The following is a 26,694-nucleotide window of genomic DNA, read 5'->3' as shown; positions in this document are numbered from 1 at the left end:
ATCATTCATTGTCGAGGATTGGTTTTTAGAAACTCAGCAATTACTTCCGGCAAACAAATGGATATGTACCAATCAGCAGTAACAGTTCTTTGATTTTGAAGAGTAATTGTTGCTCCATGGCCCACTTTTAAGACAAATGTAGCCATTATCTTTTTGGAAACACTTCGAGAATGGATAACTTTCATCGGTTTTGATTAAACTCGAGACACCCAAGCAGCGTTTATTTTCGGGTTCATAAGAGTAAATCCAGGGTTTGTTACAACTGATAAAACTATATATAATTTTAGAATTCATACGTTAAACCGATGTAGAGTTTTTCTCACCAATTGACTCTAATAATTGCTTTCTATTCTTCCATCAACAGATGCAGTATCCAACGAGATACCAATTTTTTACAGATAATTCTTCATGTAAAATTCTTTGAATTGAGGTCTTTGAAATGCTTAATAATGCTTCATTCCTAAGAGAAGAAGATAAACGGAGAATATTGGCTGTAGAGATGGATTACTTACGCAGAAGCGCAAGAGGGTCCAGATTACAAAGAGTGAGAAACGAGGAAATCAGAAACATAACATCTGCACAAGAAACCGTAATTCAACGAATAGAGAAAAGAGGTTTGAGATGGTTTGGTCATCTAATGAGGATGGAGGACACAAGATGGCCAAAACGGGTATTCAAATGGTCACCCACTGGAAGAAACAAAAGGGGACTCCTGCGTCGGTCCTGGAACGATGGTATACGAAAAGCGATGAGAGATCGGAATATCGAAGAAGGTCTCGTGTACGACAGAGATGGCTGGCGATTGAGACTGGGAAGGCAACATTTAGTTGTATAATCTGTATAGTACAGTAACTGTATTTTTATAAGATTAATCCCAAATCTATATATATGCTTCAATTTCACGATATATGTCACATGTCGATCTTCTTGGGTCAGCTTACGTACATCATAGACGTTTTCCTGGGTGATGGTCGTTGTTGGTGGAATCCGTCCACGTTTAAATTCTCCATACCAACGAGAAATTGTCGTCTAAGGTGGTGCTTCAATTGCCGAAAACAGAAACCAACTCGGCAAGGCATTCTTGTTGAGGCAACTGTCTTCGAAAATTGTAAAAATGCGCGAATAATCTCGACCTAATTCCATTTTTCGACAGACTCGTCAGTTTCAAAAAATTATTATATTTAGGCAAGAAACGAAACATACAATCTTAATAAACTACCAAAGTAAAATTTGCAAAATCAATCAATAAAAATCCCATATCATATATGATATGCTGTATAAAAAATGAAATTATTTTTCCTATTTTAATTTCATGAAATTTGTAATTTAGAATATATAGTATTTATATCCAAAATTATGTTATTTAGTATCTTGTAACCACTTATTGTGGATAACATATTTTCTCTTAGTCCTTCAGTCTCCAGCGTAGGGTCTTCTTAAAATTGAACCGTAAAAACTTAATTACAAAAGAGAATTTCACGTTATTTCCTTTCAATTTATTCCCATTTTTCGAAATTATAATGATCCTCTCTCTTTTAAAAATTGCTACCGGTCATTCTACGAAATTGGCCTTTATAAAATCCATAATTTGTGCGGAATTTGCGAAAATAACCATCGAGCTACCTACTCGTCTTCAAGCCGCGCATTAAATGCTCTTTCAGCGACGGATGTACCGACAACCTCAATAGTTTCATCAAAATATCATATATTCTTTGCGTATTTTTATATACGACGTCTAATGTTAATGAAAGAAAAGTATTTTAAGTTATCAACTCCTTTTTGTTTTTTTTTTTTTGTTTTTTTGATCACAAAATTTCAAATCAACAATTTTCCACCCCGACCTACCCCTTAGGCGGCACCCCTACTCACTTGAAAATCTTAAATGGCAACACTCCACTTGTGGCGCCTTTTTGGAAAGCCCATGAAAAATGCTAAACGATGATCACAAAGTTATTAGGGTGAAATTGAAAAACTACCCCGTACACGAAAAATTAGGTACATAATACATACATTAATGAAAAAAGTGATTTTTTCAGCATAAGTTACAAATTGGGACCCAGCTAAATAGGGCAAATGAGGTATTTTTTAAACCACCCCGACCCACCCCTAGGTGCCACTCCCTCACTTCTAATCTCATCAGTGCCATTTTAAAACCATTGCCATTTTGAAGCTGCAAATAAAAAATGTAGATAATAAAAAAGGCAACACAAATATGTTTTACTATTCGTCCAGCCTAATTTTGCGATAACGCAAATTCTTCCTTATCATCTATTTTTTTACTTTCAACAAACAGGAATCTTAAAACGGCATCTTTGCGTTATGCACTGTCTTCTATCGATTTTCAATTTTTTGCAAATTTGGTGGTATTTTAAACCTTTATTTACTCGTAATTAGCTTATTTGAAAGAAAAATGGTTTATACTGTGGAAGAAAGAATTCAAATAGTTTTTCTTTATGGTGCTGAAGGTATGTGCTATTTGAGAACGTCCCGTGCTTTCAATGAGAGAAATCCGGACAAAAACGTAAGTCACGTTTATGTTAGAGATTTGATTCTAAAGTTTCAAGAAACTGGATCGGTCAAAAATAAAAAAAGGACAGGGTCTAGGGTACTGAATGAAGAAATGCAGATGGAAGTTATTGGTCAGGTATCGGTCAATCCAGAAACATCAACACGCCAGTTGGCATCAATCACAGGTATACCTCGAACATCTGTCAGAAGAGTATTGAAACTGCACAAATTCCATCCCTACAAAATGAAGATTCTGCTTGGCGACGACGATCCAGATAGAAGGGTTCAGTTCTGTAAACTAATGACGGAGGAAATTCGAAGGGAACTTTTACTCACTAAAAATTTTTGTTTTAGTGATGAGTGCTCATTTTTTTAAACGGAAATATGAATAAGCAGAACTGCAGATACTGGAACGATGAGAATCCGCATATTGTTGTTGAAGGACACAGCCAACATCCCCAAAAGCTCAATGTTTGGTGCGGAATACTAGGCAATAAAATTATAGGTCCAATTTTCATCGACGGAAATTTGACTGGTGATGCTTATGTGGAAATGCTAAACAATTTGATAGAGCCAGCCATTGTAAATGAGCTTGAAAATCAAAGAGATTTGGAAGGAAATTTAACTCTTAATGAAGACATTATACACTTCCAGCAAGATGGAGCCCCTCCGCATTATTCTATTGTCACAAGGCGGTAGTTGGATAGATATTATTCAAGGCAATGGATTGGCAGAAGGGGTCCAATCAAGGTCACCTGATCTCACTCCTTTAGACTTTTTCTTATGGGGTTACACTAAATTTATAGTCTACAAGACAAAACCAGGTTCGTTGCAAGAATTGCGGCAGAGGATAACTGAAGCATGTCGAAATATTACGAGAGAGACTTTCCAAAAAGTGAGAGAAGAATTTGAACATCGTTTGTATTTTTGTATGGAACAAAACGGCTGTCATTTTGAGCAATTGTTGAAATAAATTATCATTTTAAATTTCTTTCAAATTGTCACACTTACATTTCTTCTCACTACTTACCAGTAATTAAGTTGAAGTCTGTATGACCATCGTTTAGCAATTTTAATTAGCTTTTCAAAGAAGTGTCACAAGTGGGGTATCGCTATCTTGAAATTAGAAGTGAGGGGGTGGCACCTAGGTGTGAGTCAGGGTGGCTTGAAAAATACCTCATTTGCCTCATTTAGCTGGGTCCCAATTTGTAACTTATGTGATATCAAAAAATCACTTTTTTCATTAATGTCCATCTAATTTTTCGTGTAAGGGGTAGTTCTTCAATTTCACCCTAAGTAAGTTTTCAGTGGCCCACCCTGTATAATAGAACTTCGTATTAAGAAGAGCTTATGTTGTAATACTACGAGAAATCAACCGAAGAGTTAAGTTAGCATGGAGTACTTATGGAAGAAACTCAATCATATTCAAATCTAAAATGCTACTTTATCTAAAGAAGAAAACATTCGACCAATGTGTACTACAAGTACCTATGCATGCGAAACCCGATATTAAAACGGACATTAGAAAATTGCAGGTCGCACAACGCTTAATGGCATTAAATATTGTGAGAACAACCAAGAAAGACCGTAAAGAATAGAGTGGATACGACAAAAAAACAGGTAATAGATGTTATCCACAGAAGCAAATCCCTCAAGTAGCAATGGGCAGGACACCTGGCAAGAAAGACGGGCAGATGGACCACAAAAATTACAGCATGGTACCCACGAGGAAGAGATCTAGAGGAAGACCAAACTTGAGATGGGACCATGATATTAGGAAATTAGTAGGAATAATCGCATATCCAACATTAGACAACAATGGGCCCAACTATAAAGAGAATATCTAAACATGTGAGGGAGGCACACCATAATGGGAAATAGTTGAAAAATCTGAGAATGATGAGGACGATGATATTGTAATACATCTGTAACTATGGTTATTAAGATTATTACATCTTGAAATTCAATTGCCACCTTTATTATCCATCATAGATCATAATATTCACAAAATGTAAAAATTATTTTAATGAAAGAAAACAAAAAGAAATCTTTAATATATTACAGATAAATTATGACAGAAAAGGTCTAATCTTCTCGAAATTCATTAGCGAGTAGAGTTAATAACAAGTTATTAGTATTAAATGCGGTTCTACAATGGCGAGGAAGCCTCATCTAACAATTTATTAATTTAGTTTACGAGAAAACGAAGATTAATTCCGATAGACGCGAGAACGTTTGTTATGCGAACTATTTGTTCTGTAACTTCGAAAGTAGATTAATTCATTGTTGGCCGTTATTAGCTTTTAACGAATGATTTGTTTAATATACGGGATATTTTTTAATTAACTGTTAATACTGATGTCTTATATTAGCCATACATAATCAATATTAACTTCTTCTTCTTTACGTGCCGTCTCTTTCGTGGAGGTTGGCGATCACATTGGCAAAATCTTCACGATTCTCGGCTTTCCTTATAAGTTCTTCAAAAGTTAGGTGAGTCCAGTTTCTGATGTTTCTCAACCAAGATAGTTTCTTCCTGCCGAGACCTCTCTTTCCTTCAATCTTACCCTTAACTATCAATTGTAAGACGTGGTATTTTTCATTTCTCAATATATGCCCTAAGTATGACGTTTTTCTTATTTTTATTATATTGAGCAATTCTCTCTCTCTGCCTATTCTGTTGTAGACTTCGGTATTTGTGATATGGGCTGTCCATGGAATTTTAAGCATTCTTCGATATATTCAGGTTTCGAACGATTCGAGGCGATTCATCTCTTGAACTTTCAGTGTCCATGTTTCTGCTTCGTATAATAGGATTGACCAAACATAACACTTAACGAGCCTAGTTCTCAACTCTAGGTCCAATCTGGGATTCTGGAAGACGTTCTTCATTTTTAAAAATGCATTTCTTGCTTGTTCTATTCTGGTTTTTATTTTCACGTCGTTGTTCAAGGTGTTAACTATCCAGGACCCCAAATATTTGAACTTGTAGACCTGTTCTAAGGTATTGCCCTCTATTTTAATAGGAATTGGTACATTTTGGTTCTTTCCAAATATCATGACTTCATCCCGTATTTCTTACAGGAGCCTTCAAGTCGTTCCACTAAACTCTGGAGACCAGTATCAGAATCGGCAATAAGAACTGTGTCATCGGCAAATCTAATGTTGTTAATGACTTCGCCGTTAACTTTAATACCGCAATCTGTTGAAGAGAAAGCTTCCCGTAAAATCGCCTCAGAATAAACATTAAATAACGAAGGAGACAGCACACATCCCTGTCTTACTCCTCTCTGTATATTGACTTGATTGGAATTGTCATTTTCAATTTTCATGTGGGCTGTTTGTTGCCAGTATATATTTTTCAGAAGTGGTACATCTTTGCTGTCAACTCCCAACTCATACAACATTTCGATAAGTCTCGTATGTTTGACTCTATCGAATGCTCTTTCGAAATCTACGAAACACACATACATTGGTTTTTGTTGGTCTGTACACTTCTGCGCCGTCAATTGTAAACAGAATAAGGCCTCTCGTGTTCCCAATCCACTCTTAAACCCAAACTGTTATAGCCGCTTTCTTGCTCACACTTCTTATAAATTCTGTTATGTATTATTTTAAGTAACACTTTCAGTGCGTGACTCATTAAACTAATAAGTCTGTAGTCACTGAGATGTCGAGCTGATGGTTTTTTCGGAAGCAGTACAAAAGTTGAGTGGAGCCAGTCATCAGGTACTTTTCCTCTATCATAGATCTTGTTAAAAAGCCTAGTCAATATATCTACGTTCTCTTATAATTACGTTCTCTCAATATTAACAAGATATTTTAAATTGATAGTTTTTTTTATAACTATCAATAACTCATCATACAGTCTCAGAGCTGTGAGAAAAGCCAGTATCTGAGACGGTTTTACAGATGATAGTTCTCCATCTCCGATATCAGTCGTACCAAAGTTTATGACACGAATGGTTGTCGTCTCGGCGCACTCAGTGATGAGTTGTTCTGATGTTTCCCCATTTTTCCTACTGAATTTGTATTAGCCGTTGATTCTTAGCTTCAGTATACCGAGGTGTTCCTCGAGGAGACAGTGTCCTGTTAAAACCCCTGAGACAATCCGAAAATTGTTCTTACTTAAATCAAAGAAAATCTTTGATTTTTCTCGGTCGAAAGAAGTCCTCCGAGATTTATTCAAGTGTCTTAGATCGTTGGAGGATTCTCATTTTAGGTTATGGATGCCGTCTTCCAGATTCTTGAGTTCTACTTTAAGTTGGTTTCCAATGGGAACGCAGAACGTGTTTGATCCAGATAATGGAGTGTTCATTTCTTTTCTAGTTAGATCGTTTGCTTTTTTCATTGCCTTCTATCACTTGGTGGGCTGGCCACAATAAGAGTACTTTATTTTCCGTGTCCAATTAGACTAACAAATAGAATGTTTCTTTGTAAAATTCCACTGGGTTATAATTCAAACACAATCCAGCTCTTCAGAGTATGTTTACTTGTGAACAAAATTATTGTTTAAATACCAAAAAACAACTTAAATTTTTAGACTTTATATCTCTCTCCGTTATCAAAAGAATAAAGGAACAAACTATTTAAAATAATTAAATCTAACTATTTTCGGAACTGTTCTTTTATTTAAATGGCTAAAGTTATTGAACTTAAAAACCCAAATAATGTTTTTTCGTATGTTTATTCACACATTGTGTTTCTTATTACATTTAATTTGTATAGGGTTAATTTTAAATATTATATTTTTTTTCCGTTCAACTAGAGTAGTGCAAGCGTTGCCGAAAAATGATTCAGTTCGCACTTTTCGTGGAGCGCAAAAGAGTATCATTTACACCCAGCACAGCCATTTTAATTTTTTTCTACTGTCAATAATATTTGGAGAAAAAACTTGTAATAGACTTATAAATTCTTAATTTGAAATCTCTGTCTTCTTAAAACTAAAAAAAATCCTTTCTTGATATTACAGGACGTGTATTGAAATCAGCATTGACTCCCTGCAAATAAAGAGGGAGGGGGGGCTATTTAAAAAAGGGCTGATTTGGAAAGGCTGATTTTTTATACCTGTATAAACATATATTAGGGATTTTAATTTCAATAAATTAAAAGCGGAACTCCGTGGAACTCATTAATATAACTTATTATGAAAACAAAATTATAAAAAAATAAGCACAAAATAGTTTGTTTAAAATATATTTTATATACATTCAAAACAGTTCAAGTTTATTATATTGATGTGATTTAATTGTACTACATGCCTGTAGCTATATTGTCAAAAATGATAATTAATTTGCAAATGGCTGTACTGGGTGTAAAAGACTCTTTTGCGCCCCCAGAAAGCCCCGGAATCCATCGACTTTCTGTAGCGCTTGCGCCGTTTACATTTAAAATTAGGTCCATAGATTTTATAAGAACGACAGTCATTTATGAGAACGACAGATAAATCTACGAAAAAATAGTATATTGAACAACGAGTTTCGAAAACGACGTTTTGCATACGAGTTCGACAGTTTGTTGGCTCTTGTGGTTGTGATCGACCAAATCGAACGAGTGTACAAAGAAGTTTTCGAACGAGTTTTTTTACGCTATTTTTTCTACGACTACAAATTAGCAGCAGACTCACTCAGTTTTTGTCAGTTTTGTGGAATAATTTGTATTATGATGACATTTTGATTATTTGATGTAATGATGACATTTTTCTGACGGCTGCGTTACGTTTGGCGTTTCAGCTAAACATTGGAGGTTAATAATGTTAAAATTGACACATGTCGTGTGCACTAAGACACATGTCATGTTTTAAATCCTGAGCACACGACAGTTTACAAAACGCTAATTTCAGATCAAGTTTTCCGAGTGTCAAACTGCATTTTCTAGGCTAATCGTAGAAAAAAATATTTGTAATTTCGATTTTTGTCAAACTAAACATATAATAGCATTTTGCCGTGTGTGCAGCGGCAAATAGCCCAATCTTTCGTAGTATAGATGTTATCTATAACTAAGTAAAACTCTAAAAGTTGATTTACCGGACTTCTAACGTAAATATCTATTATTTTATTTGTTTAAAAGAGAAATATTATTTTCTAAAAAAGAAAGGTTTGATAGAGAAAACACATATTTCTAGAACTGACTCAAAAATCTGCCAAACACATCACAAATAAAGTAAATCGACGTTTAACAAAGGATTATACTTTATGTTTTACTTTTGTTTGCAGGACCCACATCGTCCTGCGAGGAATCGGACACCGAATCCGAGCCTGGCATACCGCTTAAGCGCAAACAAAGACGTTCGCGGACGACCTTCACTGGAGAACAGCTGGAGGCTTTGGAGAGGGCCTTCGGACGCACGCAGTATCCCGACGTCTACACCAGGGAGGAACTGGCTCAAAAGACCAAACTTACCGAAGCGAGGTAAATAAATCATAATTATTATAGATGTTTATTCCGTTGCGGCCGCGGGTTCATTCCTTGAAAAAATACATACATACATACATACAGCTATTACTCGCTGACGGGTATTTGACACGCATCAGAAGATGGTCACCCAAGTCGTTTTCTTTCATGGGCTTTTCTATGATTGAAATGCCCGATATGTGATGTTATCTGTTTACCGCACTCCGGACATTCAAAAATCTCGTTGCTTTGTTGCCTCTTTACTTTTTGGTTGTCGCTTGAGTTTACAATTATCCTCCATTGCGTTCTATTGTGAGCTGCTTCTTCCCACTCATTCTGCATGTTAATCCCCTTTAAGTTTTCATGGAAAATATCCTTGTCCTTTTTGAGTTATCCACCCGGCCTCCATTTACCGTCTACAAGCTCACCGTAAATCAGAGATTTTGGTATGCGGTTTTCTGGCATACGTGACAAGCCCATCTTAAGAGGGATTTTGTAATCATAACTTCAATACACTCGCAGTTAGCTTTTTTAACGACCGATACGTTTGAGACATGATGGAACCCTTTGATTCTTAAGAGTTGTCTAATGTGTCTCTGTTGCAACTTGTTTAATGCGTTCATGTGTCGGCAGTACGGCACCCAGGTTTCGCTTCCATATAACTGCGCTTCTGTACACCGCAAGTTTCGTTTTTGTGCTCAAGTCATGACTGTAGAAAACCCTGTCTTTTAATTTCCAGAATGCTCTTGATGCGCTGCTAATTGTGTACTGAATTTCAGAGTCGATATTGGCCTTTTCCGAAATCAAACTGCCGAGGTAATTGAATTCCGCTACATATTCCAATAGTTCTTCTCCGATTTTTATAGCATTGTTGTGATCTTCCGGGGAGTGCACATGATTTTAGTTTTGTCGATGTTCAGCTTAAGGCCCAAAGCCTCATATGCCCAGGTATATGTGTTCAACATTTCTTGTACTTGCTGTAACGTTTTTACAACTAGAGCGCAGTCATCAGCGTATTGGAGTTCTATGATGAATTTTATACGTGTTTTTGCCCTGAGCCTTTTTATGCTGAACAGAACGCCGGTGCCGGCGCCGTCCTTCGTGTTTGTATTTAATGCCCAATCCTCTCTCCTGCAGTTTGCTGTCCACTATAATGGAGTCAATTAAAATTTATAGTGTATTTTCCGTTGACCTAGAACTATGAAATTTGGCAAGTAATACCGTCTTCTACTACGATGAATGGGTGACCAAATCTTTTTGTAGATTTTATTAAATCACAAAAAAATAGAGAGTAATTTGATTAACAAACGGAATACCATCAACTAATAATAATAATAAATGCCTTTATTGTCAAAAAATGTTTCAATTTGTAGACAAAGGTAAACTAACAAACAAAGTAGAAAAAAAAACAAGGTACACAAACAAACAAACAAAAGATAATACAAAACATTATATAAATAATATTGTCAGTCTTATTGTTAAAATAAATATTTATAAATGTTTACAATGTCAAAGAACAAAAAAATTAAAATAATATTCAAAAATATTTAGCCAGTTTATAGCAAAATATCAATGACCTCTAAATAAATCAATTTCGATGGCATTAGTAAATATAGCAACAACAAACATTAGACCAGTGTTTTCAAGATCAAATTCGATTTTCAATTCAAATATAATTCATTTACGGCGTAGAAAGCCTTGTCTAGTAAATAAGAGTTCAATGCTTTGCGAAATGAAAAAAATGATGTTATGGATTTGATTTCAAATGGCAGTTGATTGTGCATTTTTTTCGAGTTGTATAATATTGAACTTTTAACTAACTCTGAGCGCGGGGTAGGTAGATAAAGATCTTGCTCCGCGTTCCTGATTGGATAAGTGTGAGATGGCCTTTCTTGAGAAGCTGATACATGTTTACGTATTAGGCAAACGGATTCAAATATAAATAAGGAAGGAAGAGTCAATATTCTTAATTCTTTAAAAAAGTCCCGGCAGTGAGTTCTGCAGTTTAGTCCTAGTGAATATCGAACAGCTCTCTTCTGGAGCTTGAAAATGCGGTCAAATTGAGTCGCACAACACGCACCCCTACTGCTGCTATTGATGAAAAATGACATCTAGCCTACCGAAAGTTGGTACATTTATGTAAAATTAAACAAAAATCAAATATTTTTTTTTTAAATTCGTTCAAGAAACTGATTTTTTAGCCATCTACTCTTAATTCATAGCAGAAACTAAAGTCAAAGTCAAATTATCTTGATGAAAATTTGAATCAGTATTTATCACAGTACTTACGTGATATTTTTTATGCGTGCATTGATTCAGGAAATATATTTATGACTTTTCCCCTTTTGTTGCAAACTTTAGTTGTGTATGTAACTCTTACAAAAGTAAATTTCTTCTTCTTATTCCATCCAAAATCACAAAAGGCAAACTTTTAACTACAAATATTGTATTTTCTTGCAGAGTGCAAGTGTGGTTCTCCAACCGACGGGCCCGATTGAGAAAGCAGCTCAACTCTCAACAACTAAACGCTTTCAACACGATGTCCCTACAAAGTGCCTTTCCCGCAGTCCAACATCAGTACGACCCGGCAGCGTTCAACCAATCGGCTTGGACCGCTCAACAGACCTATAGGTACGTAATTTAATAATTTCCTAATTAAATGCTCGGCAGTTATCACTTGCTTCTCGTCCATGTGGATAATTAAAAACGTTTACGACAGCACTAAAAGTAATATAAAAACCATTATTACCGCTTCTCATAAATATCGAAATGCAAGTAATTAAAAAAACACGTTTTTAGTACTAAAAGTGGCGAGGAATTTTTCATTATTACCATGGTATTTTTCTGTTTTTGCTAAGGGATAAGAATATAATTATTATTACGTATTATTCATAATTCCAAACTTAATCAAATTAAAAAAACCTAAAAAAAAATAATTATTTTTTTAATTAAAAAATAGCGACAGAATAACTATTACTGTGTACATTAAAAAGCATGAGTAGTTACTATACAGGGTGGTCTGAACTGTATTCCGGAAACTTTGGCAGCATATTCTCCATGTAAAAATAAGTAAAAAAGATTATATATAAGTCGCTGATAAATTTGGAAAAATTTTATTCTCTTAATTTAATCATAATTCTATGAAAAATGATGATAAAACAGTTTCTGTTGAACTTTTGATAGAAAAACATTTCAAATTTATGATTTCAGTTTAATAACTGTTAGTCAACATGTTTAATTTATGTCAATGATGATAGGTCTTGATAATTTCGATTCCAAATATCTCGAGAACCATTCCTTGTAGCGATTTTTATCAAGAGATATTTTTTACGTAAAAAATGTCGTAAATTTATATTTTTTTATTCATTAATTTTATACAGGTACGGACAAAAAGTTATTACTCTTCAAACCAGTTAAAAACTATGTAGGTGGCGCCCTCTACAAGTAGGAGTAATATTGACATCAAAATCAAATTTCTCATGTCAAAAAACTCCCAGACACCAATTTTCATCCAAATATTGACGTTACTTCAGAAATTATTTGGAAAAAATCGAAATAAAAATGAAACTTCTACACCCTGTATCTCCGAAACTAAGCATTTTAGGACATACATTTATACGAACTTTTTTACTTATTTTTATCTGCAGAATATGCTGCCGAAGTTTCCGGAATACAGTTCGGACCACCTTGTTTAATTTTTCTTTACGTCATTTATTGGTTATTTTTATTTCTTATTTTAATTTTTCCTTTACGGTTTTCAACCACATTTGACAATTAATTAATTACATTTAGCGATAAAATTACTGTATACTGGGTGTTCCATTTAAAATAAGAAAGATGCTACCACTTTTCGAATGATGCGGCAACACTGTAACGCTGAAAATATTTTAGATAGATGGAGCAGGTGCCTTTATGCAAAAATCCAAATTTTCACTAGTAATACCACTAGTCTTCAACTCGGGATAATTTTCAAAATATTCATGAGCTCGAAAAAATTTCTGGAAATAATTTGACCTCATGTGGTATTCGGTAAGAAAATTCCACACCAAATTGTGTTTGAAAATCAAATAATTAAAATGTAGGTATTTTTCGATTTTTGGTCAAATTGATTGTTTAGTTACTGTGATAACTAAGTGACACCCAAACCTAAAATCTATTTCAGTTTTAAAGCTGTCAAGCGGCACGGCTTAAAAAAAATGTTTCGCTTCGGTCTTGAAAACAAAGAAAATATTCGCCAGGAGATTAAGCAGTTGACACCCGCGAATACTAAGGAATCGAAGTCAAGCGTATGGAAGCAGTTTACAAACTTTTATCTCAGCTTTGTAATTGAAATGTATCAAAATTATCATGTAAACAAATAAAAACCAGACTCTCAAAAAGATATTCTGTCATTATAAACGTCAAAAAATTTCCAGTATAATTCGCTGTTGGGAACCCACAAGGAAAAAATTTTCACTAAAATTTATCCGTTGCCATGATGATTTGTCAAAAAAACACTTTTGATTGGTTAAAAATTACAGGTGTGGAATTTTCAAAAAAATCCTATCACCGAAACGTCTAACGTGCATGGCCTTGAATCACCGTGTATACAATATTGGAGTGAAAATAATAATTCAAAAACCTCATACAGAGCTTTTTCGGCACGCTATATGTATTAATTGTAATTAGTCATAATGCAATCTCAATAAATGTTTTTTTTTTCATTACAGCGCTGCCTTAAGCTCACCTCTATCAACCGCGGGAGGTTCGCTCCCTCACACCCTCGTAGCCACGAGCATAGCCAGCAATACTGCCTCACCAGGAACCTCTACTACACCTCCCTCCACTCAAAATCCCGGACTCTACGAAAAGAACTCTGCGGCAGCAGGGCTCTATGGTTCGTACAATTCCGGTTCCGGACCGCTCGACAGCAACGTCAACCACTTCGGAGCCTACAACATGACGTCACAAGTGTCGCCCAATCAGCACTCTGTTTCGCCGGCGCAGCAGACAGCCGCGTGGATGCGCCACGCGGCGTCCGCTGCGCAGAACAACAAGGTGGCGGAGAATCTGAGCAGTTGGCACGAAAATTATAGGTGAGTTTTACAGACTTTTATAGTTGAGATGACTGATTATATTATCAGTTTGAACTGATAATATATGATTTTCATAATTATTTGGTATAGTGTTTGTTCATGTTAAATCTGTATTTTTATAATTCCTTTAAAATTCTTAAGAAAACATTTATCTTTTATATTTTTTTTTCTGATAAATACAATACTGATAAATTTTAATAAAATAGTTAAAATTTAAGTACGTATATACAGAACTTAAAAAATGTTTATGGGCATTTCTAGAAATATGCATTTTCAAAAATTATTAATAATAAACGACTTCAATCTGAAAACGACATAAAATAATGAAACTATTTAAAACAATCTTTCTTCTAGCAAAGCTAAATTAATACAGTTCGATGGCTGTTAAACGAAAACTACACAATATGATGATTTACAACATCTCGCATGAATCAAACAACATTCGAATGCATAACTTACATAATATAAATGACGTCCTATATTAACAATGAACCATGTTCGGGAAATATATCTCTGTGTACGTCGCTTCGCTAAGAGCTCTTACTAATTTAAACTGCGTTGTAAATTATGATTGTTTGCTGGTTTTGATCCTAGATCATACATACTTCGTGAATGCGGCTACGCAATTAAATTTATAATGCCTGGTCCAGACCAAGCAGACAAAACCACGACAAGACAGAAACATTCATGTTTTACGACAAAATTGCGACAAATCCAATACATTTCTGCGACATTTTTGTCTCATTTTTGTTATGTTTCAAAATTCGGAGACTTTTCAATGTCCCGTCTCGAGTCGGTAAGGATCAAACTGTTTATGTTTTGTTCGTATATTATACTACAAGTTGTCGGCACAGTGTATGACGTGTGCTGCCAACAGTAGGAGACCAATAAAATCACACATGGTTAATAAAACTCACTCGCAACAACTAAACTTTTAACTTTGTTGTACTTTTGTCCTTGCGGTGTGGACAATTTGTCTCAAGTTTGTCTTGTCAGAATTCCCCATTTTTTGTCGCAAGTTTGTTTTGTTTTTGTCTCAAAATCGTCTTTACTTTTTGTCAACTTGGTCTGGACCCGGCATAACAATATGGTATACTAAGGGCTGGCAAAGGTTAGTCTTGGGTCGAGATTTCCGTATGTAAGAAGAGTACAATGCGTTTATAATGTACTGAACAAAGAGAGGACAGTAAACACGTTGCCAAAGGTATGAAATAAACCGAGAAACTGTGCACATCGCTAAGAGACGTGGAAGAGGATAAGCAGATTTGTCGCAGTTGACCGGTCGACCCAATCAATACCTCTGTCAGTACTTAAAGTTCTAGGGAAAAGTGTACATCATGCGTTCAGCTTCACGATTTAATTACGTCTCATGATACTTAATTTGTTTATTTATTAACGAGTCGTTGTAATTTTCCCTATAGCTTGAATTTTTTTAAGTGCAAGCTAGAAACACTTGCATTTTTGGTAAAAATAAGTGGAATTGAGTGGGTGTTCGATAGTGGTCGCGCTATTAGAACTCCGAATTCAAAAATTGATATCTCGAAATCTATTACAAATAATAGATTGCAGTTTTTTCAAGAACTTTGTTAATATTTTTGATGTATTTTCATTGTAGACCATATGTGAAAATCTTTATCAATAAAAAAATTACACGATTGCTGAAAATTGCTACGCCCTAAAAGTAAATAGATGGATTGTTTACAATTTTTGAATGGAAAAAACAACCTTATCGAATTTTTCTTATGTAAACATATTGTAAAATATCCGATCTTGAAAATAAAAAAAAGTTTCAATATCTAAAGTGGTTCTTGAGTTATGGCCTGTTATGAGTTAAAAAGTTGAGTTTTTAAATTATCGCGATTACTGACGTGTCGTTATAAAAAAAATGACACCCTAACCATATCCTTATAATTCCATTTCAGATGCTCAGAAACATGTCTAATGATTTTATCTAGTCATCTCTTGAAAAAAAGTCTTTTAAAAATAAGCGGTTTGCGATCGTGATTTTACTTTACTTGATAGGGAAAGGCGTATCGGCAACGCCGCAACAGCACACCGTCGCGCGTCGCGTCTGTCGGTCGCATTTCTCTCACTCCGACTTAATAAGATCCCTATGCGATTTACTTCCACACATGTAAATGCCGACCCAAAAGTAACAGTTGACAGCACGGTATAAATTGTCTAGGTCTCCGAAATGACATAAACAAATTCTTCGAAAATAAAAATGATACTATCTTTGTTTAGCTCCGAAGAGTAGATATAGCGAATGGACCATAATAATTTGACTATAAATTGTGGAAGAAATTTGCTTTTTCTCGGTATTTCATATGACTGATAAATTACGATACAACTCGGATGAGACAACACATAACTCAACAAAAAACAGAGACATTTAAAAAAAACAGGGTAATTTGCCACCGAAATAAATAAGTTATTTCATTTTCAAAAACAACACTCATTATATTTAGATGCCACTGTTAAAACTCAAACATTCTAATAACCACAAAACCTTTTTAATTTTCAAATTAAAAAGTCAATTTTCTTTAGTTTGGCTGATATATTGAGTGACTGAGATTACAATATATTAACATCACGGAAAATATAAACATCAAATTTAACACCGCCATGAAGCATCACAAATTAATAATAAAAGCCAATTTATTACTCTATAAATAAAACCACCTTGTTTCTTAATTTGAATATACCTACTGGAAACATAAACCATAATCGTTTTTTGATCGTAAAAGACTTCATTCATTGTTCATAAATGTCTATTTATAATGAATATTTGAGATTTATCTAATCGTTAATATAACACATGATAATCATCAGGTTTATTCCCTCATTGTATTAGTTAATTACATGGACAAAACAGTAGCAGATAAAAAGAAGTTCAATGGCAAAATTTAGTCTTTGGCCTATTATACACGCGTTAATTGAAGGGTTGATTTTTATCCTAAGTTTAAAACACCGTATGCAATAATTTGGTGGTCAAATTTTCCTAAAACATTATTTTTCGATCAGAACCATGTCTTCTGATCATATTAGTTTGTGCCGCATATTAACACATGCCTTGGTTAAATTATCATTACTTTTTGATGATATTTTTCAATGTGAGGATATGGCTTTGGTGCTTATTTTCGTGAATATTTCGTTATTGACGTCGAATTTGAACTCATATTGAAATTAAAAAAAAACTTTACAGAGTAACGATTGGTTTATAACAGTCGTATAACCTAATGCTTCTCTGGCTGCTATAACTGCAACGTTAAAAACGTATAAATTCTTCAACTACCCTTTTGATCTTATAGCCACATATTCATAATTTTGCCTAATCTTCAACAAGAGCAATAACTTTTGCACATTCTTCAACACTAAGAACCATATTCAGTCGCAGACATAAAAATATAATTATCAATATGACCTTACGTCAGTAGTCACCAAAGCTACCTCATCGTATTGAAAAAGATCATCAAAAAGGAATAATAATTGAAAAAATTACAAATTGTTGGTGGAAAATTCTTTTAGCTCTTAACCAAGGCATGCGTTGATATGCGCCAAAAAACAAAATGCTCAGAAGACTTGGTTCTGAATTCTGATCGAAAAATATTGTTTTAAGAAAAGTTCCCCACGAAAGAAATTATTACACAGGTTGTTTTAAATGTAGGGTAAAAAATAACCTTTTGATTATTCCTGTATAATAAGCCAAATACTAAAGTATATAAAAAACTGAGTTTACGAATAAGAGTTAATATATTTATATAGAATTTGTAAAAATAATAATGAAAATAGGACTAAAAATAAAAAAATATAACACTTTAAAAAAAATCGGTTTAAAAACATTCTATGAATCAAAAAAGTCTCTTAAAATGTGTTAAAGCATCGACTTAAAAATCATTTTCCGAAAAATAATCAATGTTGACTAATTTAAAACGTGTCAGCTCAAGCGCATAAATTTCAAAGGACTTGTTGTCAAACAATACACAAGTTCGTGTTACCCCATAAACGGTTTTGTTCGTGGAAGATGGCTTTATATCACCGGTACTATACGGCATCGGATTGGTTTCTTTAAACTGCTTAATCCTATACTAAAACGATGAGTAGACAGGTACAAGAAACTTTTACATTGTCAGTCTTTGGCATATTCAGTTACATTATTCTACAGATCAAGAAAAAACTTAAAATGTTCTTTAATTTGACAGAATCTTCATGACGTTTAATCTTTATTGAAGAATTTTCTACCAATGAATGGAACCCAATTTTTTTTTGTTTATTTGTTTTATTTCCGCATTGATTTTCTTCTGTCCAATAATATTTTTTTTATTAATATATTATTTTTACATTTTTCTTAAACTTTTTGAAGACATTTTCCATGTTGAGGCACTGAAAGTTATATAGCTATGGTATTATTTGATAGTCAAGCAGCCTTAAAGGTACCCATTCACATACAGTTTGCCGGCAGTTCTAGTACTGTACGATCTGAACTGAAGATCTAAACTTTGTTAGGCCACACACAATTACGTCGAACGATGCGATCTTCAATTTGGGGACTGTCAGTTTCCGAACTGAAGGAAAACTGTGCTTTCACCACTCACACAAATATAGGTACAAGAAAAACACAAATGAAAAATGTTTTTAAATACAAAAAAAACACTTCTCGCGGTTTGTTTTGTTATTGCAAGAGCCAATTACAAAGACAAAAAAGCATTTCTGGGTGATTTCTGAAAAGATTGGTTGTTACAACGTGATACAACTATTATCTCATATGAAGTGCGAAAATTAAGAACTACTACAAACAGATGACTTTAAAAACTACCTCAGAATGAATGACACAGACGGTTAAGCCCTTAATATCAAAGAAAAATACAAAAACGATTCACCTGAACGCCTTGATTTTCGCTCTTTTTAAGTTTTTTTCGGGGGGCACTTTGCAAATTGTTTATTTTTTTCTTTACAGAATCAATAGTTGTATCAATAGTTTTATAAAATTCCAACAATTTTTCATAAGCTTTAGTTTTTTCTCGTCTGTTTGAATAAACTTTACTTTTAATTTTCCATAGACAGGGCAATTGCTATACAAATCAAAAAAATCGATTATATAAGTCGTATTATTACTTTTTTCCATAGAAACTGTTAAAATTGCCTTTATATCTATCAAAAATAGTAGATAAAATAGTACTTTAACCGCAAGGGTAGATTAAATGATACTTTAACAGCGAGGATAGGTTAAACACTTTTTAACTTCTTCCATTTTTGAAAATGTTTGTATTCCTTTTCATTAGTTATTCGGGATTTAAACGGAAGTAGTTTGGATATGGCGTTTGTCGCTTCAGCCTGAATATCTGTTGGTAATTTACTTATTTCGTTTTGAGTCATTTCTGGCTCCAATTCAATCAGCAATCGACACGAAAGAGAATTAAAAAATATTGACTCAAAACTGACAACTAAAGAGACAGCTTTATTTGTCAAATTACATGGAAACCAACGCCAACCCAGCACAATATTTTATCTACTCATAATAAATTCCTTGAAATAATAATTTCTAAATATTTTTTAAAACTAACTCGCTATGGAAAAAAGTATTGTTTTATACACGACGATAAAATTGCATTATAGTCTCCCGAAATTAATATTTTCGGGCGACGATAAAATACCATTTTATCGTCTTGTATAAAAAACAATTATTCATTATTTGAACATTAATTAGTAGGAGTATTTATTAATCTACTGATTATTACGAGTAAAATTATTTTAAAACAAAAATTATCTCTGGATTGTAGAATCCGCGTTCAAAATGTTAAAAGCCGATAAATAAACTGCAGCTCTATTTTGTACACAGGCGTATGTATGCATGCATGTCAGCCGATGCATTTATGCGAGCTCAACTTGCTCGTGAAAGTCAAGTCATGCAGTGAAAAACCAATTCCGTTCAGTCATTTTATTGCTTCGAACATGTGTGCGTGTATTCGATAAAAATCGACGTTTGGTAAACACAATAGTATGGAAAACGAGAAGGGGCATGCGGACGTGCAAAGGTTGTTAAGAATTTATTGGAAATACGTTGGTATTTCCTTAGAACGATGAAATACCGGACTGGAAATACTGGGTCAACCATATTCAGTTGTTAGTTCCCACTAGTTAATATGCAGAAAAAAAAATCGTGGGTGTTTGGGAAGGCTTGAAAGGAAACAATGTTTTTGCGACGTTTCGCGACTTTATTGTCGCTTCTACAGGCACTATAGGAGAAGCAGTTTTTTTTTAAATATCAAAATAAGTATAACTGACCACTTACCGAAACTTAACGGGTATTTTTTGGCCCGATATATACCGATGCTCGGTTTGTGTCGTACTGACACTAATTGAATTAATTTCGGTACCAAAAAAAGTATTGATTTTTTGTTTCCTTTATCATTAATTTCTTTCCCCGTGTCTCTGGTTGCTCTTAAGAGCCCTAGTCAATTCCCTATATGTGCAGGTCGGTCGGCATCGCCATAAACAAACAAACGGAATCATAATGTGGGCCCGATAGTAATCAAAATTAAATAATTTTTTTTTAATTATTTGTCAACAAATAAAAGATAAAAGACTAAAACAATATTAAAAATTAAAGAAACATAATATAAAAGAAGCAAAAAAATGCGTTTATAAAACAAAAATAATTTAATAAACAAAAATAATTAACAGGTGTAGATAAAACAACCACAAAACTTCAATATGGCAATATCAATACTGACAATATTGCCATAACTATAACTCTGCACAAGGCGACAAACACACAATCGCGACTGAAAAAGTAAGAGATCTTTAAAGAAAGACACACAAAATGTTCACACCCCAAAGCACCCCCAACATACTCCAAAAAAAAACAAGAAAAACCCTGCATGGTTAAACCTTTCTTCTTTAATTATTTTTTTTGTACTTATTTAAAATGTTGCTATATATTACACTGAGACCCTCGGTATCAGACCTCATGTTGACCGTTTTGTTCAAATTAATATGAATCATTTCGCCTATGTTGCGTTTATACCAGTTTGGTTCTCTCTCGAGAACCAAAACATCATCAAAATTAAATTCATGTCCGGTGTCAAATTGGTGTGAGGCCAAAGACCATTTTGACACCGGCCTGCCGCTATCACTTTTCCTCTTGCTAGCTCGCGCGTCACGGCTGTCCCGCATGCGTCTCGCGACCGTCATTCAATGCCGCGTGTGACCTTGAATTTTTACTCCAAACGCGCGTAAAGAAGTTTCACTCAAAAAACGGCGTCAACTGCCCCACGGGGGTAAACCTCGTGAAATGGAAAATTTCCAAGGACGACTACTACTGAGAATGCGGAGGGGAAGAAGAAACCATAGAGCACTTGCTGTGCCACTGTCCGGTACTGGAAAACCGACGGTTTTAAAAATTAGAGCTCGGTTTTCTGGAGGGACTAGAGGAAGCAGCAGGGGAAGCCAACATCAGCGACATCGGTAACTTTGCAAGGAACTGGAAGTGCTTTAACGCAAAGAAAGAATAAGAGGATGGAGATTTGAATGAGATGTTCGGGATCCTGTTTGAACAGGATACCAAATCCCAACAACCTAACCTACATCTATATCTGTACTGGAATAACTCAATTTGTTAATACCTGTTTGATCAAAACGCATCTCAATCATTTAAAAAGTCGATCTCTGGCTGGGACGCGCCGCGCAACCCATCACAGGCGTGTCATTGAAATAAATTCTTTCTCCCGATAGCGGCGGCCACTACTACGGTACGCAATCAATGAAAATCGTGCTAAACAAAATTACACGGTACCATCTTAATGGGCGCCGGTACCGCTCTCTACTTACCGCTAAAAACCGCTTCTCGAGCTACCGGAATGAATTATTATTTATTTGCCATTGATTAATTGCGGCCTATCGCTCCGTAATCACTGGAAATTGGTACGTACCCGGAGTGGTACCGGCGGTCTCGGGCCGGGTTCGGTTCTCGTTTTTCGTTGCTGCTCGCCGGTACTGAGAAAAAAGAGAAAGAAAAAAACTCCGTTGGTTCGTTCTTCCGTTGGTTTTATTCCATATGAATTATTGTCAACATCCTTGTTTTCAAGGTATTTGCTATTTTGAAACTCAAGTTCAATACCACCGTCTGGGGATCAATAACACAACTTATTCAGTACTCAACTATCCATTTCGAGTATTTTAGGAAGTCTTTAGTAAACTGTGAATGGCAGAAAGGTCACAGGACCGCTGAACTCGGTGCTTTGGTCTAGGGATATCTCGGATCACAGAAAAAAACTGATTTATAACGCGATTCTGAAAAGCGTAATGTTATATGGCTCTGAGGTATGGCAGTTAAGCGAAAAACATAAAAAGAAGTTGTTGTCGACCGAAATGGACTTCTGGCGAAGATCAGCCCGAATCTCTCGTTTAGAAAGAATTAAGAACGAGAGAATACGTGAACAAATGAAGGTGGAGGGTAACATTGTACAAGATATACAAGAAAAACAACTGCAGTGGTACGGCCATGTACAACGAATGGCTGACGATAGAATACCAAAGCAAGTGTTGCAGTGGACCCCTACAGACAGACATAAACGAGGCCGACCTAAACTCTGAATCAAGGAATAGACAGAGCCATGTCGGAAAGGAACCTACTACCAGGACATTGAGACAATAGACGGAGGTGGCGCATGGAGACCGGAGGGCGACGAAGGACGCTGTAAAACCGGACATACATACATACTTTAGTAAACTACTGCACGTGTCGCAGGTGTATAGAAAAATCCGGCTTTTTTCAAAAAGACTAAGCATATTATAAAACGCCGGTTTTTTACAAAAAAGAAGGAATTTTTACAAAAAGCCTATCTATTTTCAGTCACTTTACAAAAAGCCTAATCAAAATTAGGCTTATTAAACAATGATGATATTTTCTGTACATTTCTGCAAATAGACTGTCTGTTTTCAGTCATTTTACAAAATGCCAAATCGAGGCCAGGCAGATTAAAAAACGATCAAAGTTTTAATAATTTAGGCTTTAATAAAAATACCCCATATTTTCCTATACAAAAACAATAATTATTTATGTCAAAATTTTATTATGTTTAAACGAAAACAGCTTGAATCCTATTTCATAAATTTTAACTATAAATAACATAATTTTAAATACGAATATATTAATAGTTATTAATGATACGAACATCATCAATTTCATTAAAAAGTTCGTATCGAACGTTTATCATTCAAAATTTAATCTACGATGCGACACGAAGGACGATCCAAAGAGATTTGATTTAATTTAAATATCAGAGATATCCTCATAAAAATTAAAATTCAAAATTATCAGGTGCCCATATTAGTCGACACCGTAGTAACCGTGCTTGTTGATTGTTTCCATTTTGACTTTGACAACTCAATTATTGATGTTCAATTTTGTGTTAAACGTTCAGTTTTAGCAAAAAGCAAAAAATAATATTAATATGGGTGATTCTGATTCTGAAAGTGTCCCTTCGGATATTGAAGGCATTGCGCAAAACGTTGACGATTCCCTACTTCCCGAAAAATCAAGACAAACGTACGAGCAAGCCTATGTAAATCTTGAAGATTGGTGTAAAGAGAAAGGAATCAAGAATAGTAGTAACGAAAAGGTTCTCTTGGCATATTTTGAACATCTTTCAAAATATAGGGAGGCTTCATCACTTTGGGTATATTATTCCATGCTACGTTTAGTTATATCAGTGAAGAAAAATACAGATATTAGTAAACACGTCCATTTAATTGCATTTCTAAAAAGAAAATCGGACGGATTTCGGTCAAAAAATTCGAGAATTTTAAGAAAAGAAGACATAACTCGTTTTTTGTTGGAAGCTAATGATAAAACTTATTTCCTGACAAAAGTTTCATTGATAGTGGGACTTGCGGGAGCCTGCCGGCGTATCGAGTTGACAAATCTGCAGCTGCAAAATGTTAAAGATGAAGGACAATGCATTCATATCATTATTCCATTTACGAAAACAAAGATATCACGAGATTTTTTTATAACGAAAGGGAATGTTGAAGGAATAAATATTGTGGAAATGGTTCGAAGATATATAGCTATGCGGCCAAGCAACAGAGAACATACTCGATTTTTTGTGGGGTACAGAAATGGAAAATGTGTTAAGCAACCCGTTGGCATTAATACTTTAGGGAAAATGCAGTATAAAATAGCATTGTTCCTAAGTCTTCCAAATCCACAACAATACACTGGACATTCGTTGCTTGCAGATTCAGGAGTGAATTTATTAACTGTTAAAAGACATGGTGGTTGGCGCTCTAACACAGTGGCAGAGAGCTATATAGAAAATTCCAAAGAAAATAAGAAAAAAAGTGTCATATAATATTTTGGCTAACATTTCTGGCAATGATGGTTCTTAAACAAGTTCAAGCACTCAGGAAATAAATTTACTTTCTAAAAATTCAACTCACCTGTCATCGTCTGGAATTAATTTAACCAATTGTACTGATATTATAATTAATGTTTACAATAAATAAATGTATTTAGGTACCTTTTTTGCTTGTTTCTTATTTTAAAATTTGCGTGTTATTATGAATTTATAATAGCACTCACTAGTGCTATTATGAAAGCCATAATGACCATATAATGTATCATCCAAATAACAATGTTAAATGTGTCATAATGACATTGTCGTAGATTAAAACCTTAATGTTAATACCTCATTGAATTATTATACTCTGTAGTACTGCTTCTTTGTGGAACTTCGCTTTCTTTTAGAATAAAATGAATTTAGACCTGATTGTTATAAAATAATCATCCCTCAACCATACTCTATTTAACCTATGAATTGAACTATGAATCATTTGATAATAGTAAGCAAAAGACTAACTCATTTTTCATTCTATTTAATTATTCTAAATGTTAGTTCTTGGCCAAAATCCATATGAGGATTCTAAAAGGTGGAATCTAATTTAAGAAAACACATCCTGTGAAAATAAGTAACCATAAAAAATATCTCTGGTTTTCGATATTTTTTTTTTCAAAGTTTAGTAATTTGATTATTTTCAATTTATTTATAAAATGGCAAATAGGAAATTTGTTCTATTGATGTCCAATCTACCACCCTTTAAATTACTTTTTGCTGATAGTTCGTTTTGAATAAATAGCCAATCATAAGGTTTTTGGATGGAACCAAACTTCAAAAATGTGGTTCTTAATATTTAAAAGAGAGCATAGTAAAAAAAAAGGTTATCTTTGCTTCAGTGCTCCAGTGCTTGCTGTAATAGTCACGTGGATCTTTCACTCCTTTCAAAACTTATTATAGTATTTTTTCTATTCTTAAGAGACAAAAAACCATCAAAACAACTATGAAACATACACAATATCAACAACACATCCATAAAATTGATAAAATGTAAAAGGATCCAAGGGACGATTCGAACAATGTAAACGGAATTATCACCCTGGTTCCCTTTATAGAAATTTGGAATTTGCAGTTTTCTAACATGTCATTTCGTTCATTGGCTAAAAGATCACATTCTAGTAGTGATTGGATCTTTTTAGACAGTGTAAATTAAACCATCCTCATAAAGAAAAATCAAAGAATAAATATATTAAATTTGTTTTCTTATTGTTTCAGTTTGTTCACCGGCGGTACACATTATGGGGCCCACTCTCCCAGCGAAGCCAAATCTGGATACCCATACTTCGGAGCTATGGAAATGTGCTCCAGTCGAGTACACTAAAATTATTTCTTTACTTTGATTGTTCTGAGATATAAGTATGTTAGTGTTTCTAAAAATTAACTCACAATTCATCGAGCAAAAAAATGTATTTATAGAGAGAAAAAATGAAATTAATGAAAGATATACTCGTAGTATGTACAAATTCTAAGAATAATAGTACTTTGATTGTTATTAATTTTAATTCATATTTCTTCATTATATGTATAGTTCCTAACCCTATAACGATTTTATCTCCAATAGTTAAAACATTAACAAAAAAAATATTAGTAAAATGCAAATAGTAAATCATTTTTTTAGATACTATAGTACTTTACTGTATAACATACTTATATCTTTAATCATGTTACTGATGTCCACCTTATCATATCGAGAAAGTGCCTACACTAATTTACGCAAGAAATTTTGTGATTTAAATATTGCCTTCATCTTGGAACCGATTGCCTTGATCTTAATAAAAAAATCTATTTTATCGAAAAGTTCTTATATATGTATTTAAGTCTGAAAAAATAAGACTTTTTAAACTAAATTTAGACTAATTATTTTAAAAGCTTTAGTTATATGCATTTAAATGGAAAAAATATATAAATAGTATCTGTATCAAACTTATAGTGTTCTGTGTGTAATTATAAAGTTTATTACGTAGTTGCAATTAGGTAAAACATAGTATTTTATTTAAGTAGCCTTATTAGTTCAATGTAAAAATAGTAATTGTAAATTGAAACGATTTTAAAATCGTATGTATATAGTGAAATATTGAAACTTAACTATCTGTTTAGGTGTTTATAAAACTGTATATAAATGTATTAATAAATTCTATAATAATATACTATGAAAATTTTAGTTTTATTTTCAATTCCTTATTCATATACAGGGTGTGTAAAAATAATATCCATACAGGGTGAGCATTAAATAATTGCCAATATTTTTAGGGGTAGTATAGTTCAACCCCCGAACACGATTATGAGGTTTTTCGCAATTTTTTTTTTAAATTTTAGATTTT

At 33.9% G+C, this 26,694-nt stretch overlaps 1 protein-coding gene across 3 annotated transcripts in view; it reads left to right on the top strand.

The window, feature by feature from the left end:
* The window catches only part of LOC115881163 (protein gooseberry), a 65,806-nt gene extending 39,601 nt beyond the window's left edge, over positions 1-26,205 (top strand). For all 3 annotated transcript variants that reach the window (XM_030898542.1, XM_030898541.1, XM_030898543.1), the window contains exons 4-7: positions 8,724-8,919; positions 11,362-11,532; positions 13,611-13,976; positions 25,589-26,205. In XM_030898542.1, the coding sequence (XP_030754402.1) occupies positions 8,724-8,919; positions 11,362-11,532; positions 13,611-13,976; positions 25,589-25,694 (839 nt within the window). In that variant the 3' untranslated portion in view covers positions 25,695-26,205. The remainder of the gene's footprint in view (positions 1-8,723; positions 8,920-11,361; positions 11,533-13,610; positions 13,977-25,588) is intronic.
* Positions 26,206-26,694: the final 489 nt, after the last annotated feature.

Source organism: Sitophilus oryzae, unplaced genomic scaffold (assembly GCF_002938485.1).
Source record: "Sitophilus oryzae breed Bouriz unplaced genomic scaffold, Soryzae_2.0 scaffold_169_pilon_pilon, whole genome shotgun sequence".
Taxonomy (NCBI): Eukaryota; Metazoa; Arthropoda; class Insecta; order Coleoptera; family Curculionidae; genus Sitophilus; species Sitophilus oryzae.
This window is presented reverse-complemented; position numbering and strand designations above follow the sequence as displayed.